The sequence below is a fragment of the Nelumbo lutea genome, chromosome 3 (assembly GCF_056320005.1).
Source record: "Nelumbo lutea isolate HS-2025 chromosome 3, American lotus-T2T, whole genome shotgun sequence".
Taxonomy (NCBI): domain Eukaryota; kingdom Viridiplantae; phylum Streptophyta; class Magnoliopsida; order Proteales; family Nelumbonaceae; genus Nelumbo; species Nelumbo lutea.
In genome coordinates, this window is record NC_142686.1 from 5,464,344 (window position 1) to 5,471,680 (window position 7,337).

General features: G+C 40.7%; 1 protein-coding gene across 1 annotated transcript; it reads left to right on the forward strand.

Annotated features, from left to right (window-relative positions):
- Positions 1-3,927: 3,927 nt before the first annotated feature.
- Positions 3,928-6,116, forward strand: LOC148862537 (uncharacterized). Its single transcript, XM_088975177.1, has 2 exons — positions 3,928-4,070; positions 4,256-6,116. The coding sequence occupies exon 2, from the start codon at positions 4,267-4,269 to the stop codon at positions 5,296-5,298; it is 1,032 nt and encodes a 343-aa protein (XP_088831303.1). The 5' UTR covers positions 3,928-4,070; positions 4,256-4,266; the 3' UTR covers positions 5,299-6,116.
- Positions 6,117-7,337: the final 1,221 nt, after the last annotated feature.

The following is a 7,337-nucleotide window of genomic DNA, read 5'->3' on the forward strand; positions in this document are numbered from 1 at the left end:
TAAAAAAGGACACCTAATTCTAATTGTAATTGGTTGCCTATTTGGTGCAAAAGATCATAAAAAGTAGGATCCTTTAATTATTTTCTTTAAACTTTTCCAAAAAAATTCATTGTTTAGTTGTCTTACAATACTTGCCATTAATGTCATTCCTAACTAGAAGACTAGAAATTAAGTTAGGTTGTAACTAGGATAGAGACAAGTTAGTTAAGTAGGAACTAAGTAGGTTGTAACTACTAACTAGGAACTAATTATTAACTACTAAGTCGGTTCGGGTCGGGTTGGTGAAAACCGAAACCGACCCGAACCATCGGTTTTTAATTTTGTACAACCCGAAACGACCGATGCTGAAGAAAACACGGCCGACTCGAGTTGGGTTGGTCCAAATTGGTTGGGTTGGGTCTTATTATGAACAACCCCATTTAAGTATTTTACTCAAAAAATACCTCCGTAGTTTTAAGTATTTTACTAAAAAAAATGTAAATTTCTTAAAATATCCCTATAGTTTAGGAAATTGACCAACTCCACCGTTACTGTTTGTATAGTATCTTAAAATATTCTTAAATTTTTGAAAATTGACTAATCCATCTTTATCATTAATATCTATTAACAAAAATATAAAAAAACTATTTTACCCTCTACATCTCTTTAAATATTCAAAAATAATTAAATGTTCAGACAACTATTTGAGAGACCGGCATGTTATCAGAGGAGAAGTGGAATAAAATACAATCAAGGAAGTCTTGATTGTACGACGTTCCAGCGGAAAGATTAGTTCAGAGTGCATTCTCTGAAAACTGTTCTAGAAGAAACCCCACCTTCAGAGTCCAAAACCCCGTAGAGAGCGGTAAGGTTTGGGTGCAGAATCCAAAACCCGAGTTCAGAGTGGATTCTCTCGTAGATTCTTTCTCTGTATAATCTTGGAAACATTGCAGATTTACCATTGTATAAATTTCCAATTTCGTTGTTCTACCATGCAGACTTTAGTAAAAGCCCTCTATATCAACATCATAAGGATCAATGAAGCAATTAGTTCACTGCATTTGATGCTTGTACAGGTAATAGGAAATCAACTGACAAAGGCAACACCTAAATGGTGTTATTCCTTATAAATTTTTCTTTCAGTGACCCCAGCAGAGTTCATGTTCAGAATATCTGATGGGATCTCCTAGCTCCCACTCCTCCTACCCCAACTAGAGTGATGTGTTTTTGGTCGAGCAATTGGCACTTGTGGATCTGAACCTAGAAGAAAGTCTGCCCCTGAGCGCTCATGGTGACCATTGCTACCTCTGCTGCGTACGTATTCAGCAATTTCTTCAAAGTTATGACGCTGGGAGATTTTTAACAGATCTCCACCAATTTCAAGATCATCTTCTACGAGTCTTAGTTCCAGCTCCTCTGCCGCCTACTCGGCGGGAATAAATGGCATCAACAGCATTGTCATGGGTTCTTCTCTGCCCTCATCGTCTTTCTAGTGGTAGCGATCTCATTGATGAGTTTCAGCTCCAAGACCAGTTGTCATTCCTCAACGATGCCTCCCCCGACACATAAGATTTTGCTTCTCCTTTCTATGGTGGTGGTAGCAATCTGATTGATGATCTTCAGCTCCAAGACCAGCTGTCATTCCTCAAAATTACAGCTGATAAAACTTTGATGCAACTGCACTCTTTATAAATATTGCTCTCTCAGTGATTGCAGAGGTTGCGAATTATGGTTCTTGTTTCATAGACGAGCATGGGTATTCTTATTGAAGTAGTTCTGTATCTACTTCTGGATTCAGTAAGTTTGTAGGTGATAAGGGCAGATTTGGCCCTCCAGTGAAATTGTGACACGTGGCACCTCGTGCCAACTAAATATGGCCTCCAGGCAGGCTCGCCATAGGCAACTTGCCATAGACAACCTATCACAGGCAGTTCGCCATAGGCATAGGCAGCAGTTTGACATAGGTAGCTCGCCACAGACAGCTCGCCATAGGTAGCTTGCCACAGGCAGCTTGCCATAGGCAACTTGCCACAGGCAACTTGCCATAGGCAGCTCGTCACTTGTAGAGAAGGTCGGTACAGAAGTAGTTTGGCGTATCGCAGGAAGATCTTCTGCCTGACGACCTGGCCCAGACACTGACCCGCCGACTAACACGGGCGCCGACCTGACAACCTGGCCCAGACACCGACCCGCCGACTAACGCAGGCGCCACCCTGACAACCTGTCCCAGTCGCCGACCTGGCCGTCTGACACAAGCGCCATCCTGATGACTTCGAGGAGTTCACCACCGTACTCCGGTTCTGACGGGATGTGACGAGTCTTACCGTTTGGAAGCTTTTCACCCACCTAACCCGCGAGGACTCCGGTATATAAAGACCTCATCCCCTAAAGGGGAGGGGAGGGGAAAAAAAAGGTAGAGGTAATCCCTACTCTCTAGCTCTCTCGTTTCTCTAATATTATCTTCAAAGCTCTCTACAATCAGAGTGCTACTTTAAATGTCGGAGAGCCCCCACCGGGAAAATACCCTCGGGTCCTCTGATTCAGTTCTCGCAGGTCCCTCAGCTCCCGCCGCCTACAAAGAGGAGGAAAAGATGGAGTTCTCGCAGGTCCCTCAGCTCCCACCGCCTACAAAGAGGAGGAAAAGATGGAGTTCTCATAGGTCCCTCAACTTTCACTACCTACAAAGGAAAAAAGACCACCTCATGCAGAGGGCAGTCGGGTTGCGCTTCACCAGAGAGCTCCACCATTCTCTAAGTCACAGGCCGCCTACAAGAGAGTTCACCACCAGGCAGTTCCCCACTAGGCAGCTCACCACTAGGCAGTTTGCCACCAGGGAGCTAACCACCAGGCAGTTTGCCACCGGACAATTCACCACCAGGCAATTCATCACCAGGCAGTTCATCACCAGGCAGTTCGCCCCCAGAAAGTTCTCCACCAGGCAGTTCGCCACCGGGTCAAATAACGAGGTACTTAGCCAAAAAAATTTTACATCACAAAACATTGGTACGTAGCCGAAAACGATTACATTAGTAGGAGTTACTCCAATTTGAAAAAAATTGAAAGTGGTAGTCCAATTCGAAAGAAAGGAAAGTCCTTAGGAGTTACTCCAGATTTAGCGAGTACAAGAAGAAAGCCAACTGTCGGTCAAAATTGCTGACTCTCATTGTTCATATTCTGTCTCTGTTAACCATTTCTGTTGCATTTTGATCCTTTTGGTCATACGACTTTCTTGAAATTGTTGATCATTTGACCCAAGGTATTTCACTTCTTCTTTTTCTTCTTCTCCGAGTATAAGAATACAGGCTTGCTTCAAATTATCCGAGGCAGAGAATCTGAGAAATTTCTCCCTTTCGTAGTTTGAAGCTTGAAACAATCTACGGATTCTATTGAACTGGGGTTTTTGATTTTGCAGAGAAAGAATCTACGAGAGATTCGAGCCAAATCTGCAATGTCAGTTGTATTCTCCGTAGCAGGAGAGAGTTCCCTGGAAGTCAAAACACGATGAAAGATAGAAGGAAGAGGAAGAGCAAGTCGGGTTTGAGTTTGAATGATTGAATTAAACCTGCGAAGAAAAATTATAACAGAGGTGGTGTTCTCATGCGGATTTCTCCCGTATGTTCTTTCTCTGCATGATAGAGGAGACCGGAACCAAAGGAGGAGAATAAGAAGAACAATGTGAGAGAGAATATTTTCCAGAGAAGTGATCGGGGATGGAAGATTGCTGCTCTTCTGCTGGTTTGTCGAAATTGTGGCGAATGGATAGCTTTAGGAATTTAAAAAAAAATATATTAATCACGTGATATCATATGAAAAAAAAAGAAGGTTTTAAATAATTGTCAGAAAATTTAAAAGTTAATTTAAGATAATATATAAATAGTAAAGATGGAATTAATCAATTTTTTAAATCATAGGGCTATTTTAAGAAATTTGCCCAAAAAATACTAATCCGATCCGTTTACCGATACCATTTGCCTCTATGTATAAAACCGCCTCTCAATTTCTAGGGTTCTTTGACTTCTTACCCCAGTAATCAAATTCGGAATTTCATCGACGTTTCGAATCAGTTCGAGTATCTTCAGTGCTTCTCCCGGGTAAGCTTCCGTGTTCCATTCCTTTTCTCATTCAATGTTCCGTTTTTTGTGCAAAAGATTTCTTCAAGTAAAACCCTCTGAATCAACGAGCAGAAGCCATGTTTATTTTCTTTGTACAATATCATCTCCGAAATCGGTCTCAAACATCTCAAGCTCCTCCGTGGACCAACCTTCTTTTTTCACAGTCACCTACCTCATGGAATCATGTGGCATGTCGTTAGAATCCGCTACTTCCACAGCAAACAAACTCCGCATTAAGAACAAAGAGAAAGCAGATTCGGTGGTTGAGCTCTTAGGAACGCATGGCTTCACCCAATCGGACATTGCGTACCTTATCTCCAGGAACCCTAAACTGCTTCTATCAAATGCAGACAGGACTCTTAAGCCCAAATTGGAGTTCCTTGAAGCCTTTGGCATTTCGAGATCTGATCTTCCCAGGATCGTCTCTTTGGATACGTGTTTGCTACAAGGTAGCTTAGAAAACCAAATCATCCCCGCTCTTTCTTTCCTTAAAGGCTTGATTCACAACCATGAGGACTTAATCTATTCCTTAAAGCAATCAACCCGCCTTGTTAAATGCAACCTACAGAATGTGACACAGCCTAACATAAATACCCTGCGAGCTCACGGTGTGCCCGAGTCCAATATTGCGAGATTGATCGTAATGCAGCCTAATTCAGTCTCCCTGAAGGCCGAAGACTTTAAAGAGGCTGTGGAGAGGGTTAAAGAAATGGGCTTTGATCCCACAAGCCGCTCATTCGTCCTCGCTGTTCGCTCGGTGACGGGGATGAGTAAATTGAATTGGGAAAGGAAGGTCAACACTTTGAAGAGGTCAGGTTGGTCCGAGGATGACGTTCTCATGGCTTTCAGAGTACAACCAATTTTTATGCTCAGTTCAGAGAAGAAAATGGGTATCTTGATGGAATTCTTTGTGAGCAAGCTAGGTTTGAAACCTTCCGATATTGCAAAATGTCCGAATTTGTTCTTGGTTAGTTTGGAGAAGAGAATTATTCCAAGGTGTTCAGTCCTGCAGGTTCTAATGTCCAAAGGTCTTATTGAGAAAGATGTGAACGTGGTGTGGGTTTTAAATTCAAAGAAGCTGATATTTGAGAACAAATATTTTATCCCATATCAAGATAAAGCTCCGGAGATAAAGAAAGCATATCAAGGTGATATACCATTTCTAGGATTAGATATTGGGTCCGGAGATATTAATGTCGACAAGTAATTGCAGGAATCCTACATATAAACAACCAGAGGACCCAGGCAGGTTTTGGGTGAAGGTGTAGAGCCTTTGTTTCTTGATGGGATTTTTAGGTGGAGTTATTGGTTGTGAAGAAAGACAAGGATAGACTGGATGGAGGTTAATTGCCACAGTTTTCTGGCAGAATTTTTGGTATGTGTTTGGGAGTGGCGGGAAGATGGTGGTGGTTGTGGTGGTGGAGAGCTGGTGGCTGAGGCTGAGGGCTGAGGGCTTGAAGACAGTTCAGTTATCATTACTTTGGCTCTATGTATGCTTTAATTACAATGGTGGTGGTTTCATTGGGTGTATGCTGTTGGGGCCAGGGAATACAGTCAGCTCTTAGTGGATTTAGCAAGAGTTGGGTGTAGGCAAGTTTGTTGAAGGTTATACATGTTTCAGCTAAAAGAAAAAAGAAAGTAAAAGGAATTGCCCTTTCTGAACCATGACCATAAACATTCTGGATGTGAAGGCTTGTTTTGCTGCATGTATAACTGCCTTTTCAATGCATGGGTGTCGCATCATTGTGGTTTTATTGATTGATTTCACAGTTTGTATGGATTTAGGGATGATAAAGTATGCTCCCATGCAAGAAAAAGTTTCATGGGTTCTATATGTTTCATACCCACTTTATGTCATCTTTCCAATTGACGTGTTCCTCTTCCTCCGGCCCCTAAGAATTCAGCATTGGCAACTCTTTGGGGTCGTTATTGTTTAAGCTTATATAGTGGGCTACCTCACTGTTTACTGTTTCACAGGTAAGAAATCATCTATTATGAAATTAAACATTATGTTTGATGTTTGCATTTTGAGTTTGCTTTTGAGCATATTATCGTGAGACCTGTGATGTAGGCTACCCTTATCTCTTCACTGTTCCTTGTCTTAGCTTGTCCAAGTAACCTAAGGCCAACGCTATGATGCTTGGCGAAGTGATAAGGGCAGTCTCTATTAGCTTGCTCATTGTTGGCCACGTGAAGTAACAGCAAACTATCATTTTTTCTCTTCGAATTCATTTAATTTTATGGAAGATTTGTCATACTCTTCCTTCACCAGCCCAAAGCATACCTGGTATCTAGTCAGTTTATTTAATCATCAAATGGCTTGATTTTTCCATATTTTTATCATCTAAATGAATTTCTTTTTTCTTTTTTTTTTTTGATAGAAGTGTCATGCATGCATTTCGGGAAGTAATGCTCAGTTTGGAAAGCGTACAAATACAAATATCTACAGTGCAAATAAATACATACAAAATAATATAAAATACAATGATTTGCACTCTACATATTTGTATTTATGCTCCTTCCAAACTGAGCCTAGGGCTGCATTTGGTTGCGAATCAAACACAAATAACACAAATATGTAATTTGCATAACTACCTGTTTTTTGGTTCATGAATGCAAACACGATTCACATTTTTAAACCGTTTTATATTCATTTTGTTTGTTTGAAATCGGTGCAAAATGTAGGCCCCATCATTAATGCTCCAACTATCTATGCTCAATTCCTTATACTTTGGTAAAAAAAAGTAAAATTTTAACTAGCATAAAACTGTATCAAAAAGTAGGTACAATAATGCTCTCCTCATAGAATAAAAATGTCAAAAAATACATTTTTGAGTTCTTAATCACTACTTTTTTACATGTCAGACAAACACTTGCAAATGCAAACCGGAATACATAAATACCCTGGTTCGGCATTTGTATTGTAAATAAAGAAAACCTAAAAAAATAAGAAATTGGGTACATGAGGTAAGTGTAAGATGTAAGATCCTGGAAGGCCTGGCAAACCATTTTATGGCCTTCCATATTGTCCTTTGTCAAAACATAAGAGAAGAGGATGCTATTTAAGTCTGAATCAAGGTTCAAAGTATTAACATAGGTCGATATGCCAGTAGCGCATATTGGTGTTTTTTTATATTTTATTTATTTATTTTTTCAAAACTGGTTCAAAGGGGATGATTTAAGTCTCGTTATCTTCTGAATCATGGTCTGATCCGATATAACCCCTGGAGGGGCATATTGAGAAGT

Bases quoted from the DNA above. Each gene is read 5' to 3' on its own strand.
- LOC148862537 (XM_088975177.1), top strand. From the start codon at position 4,267: ATGGAATCATGTGGCATGTCGTTAGAATCCGCTACTTCCACAGCAAAC.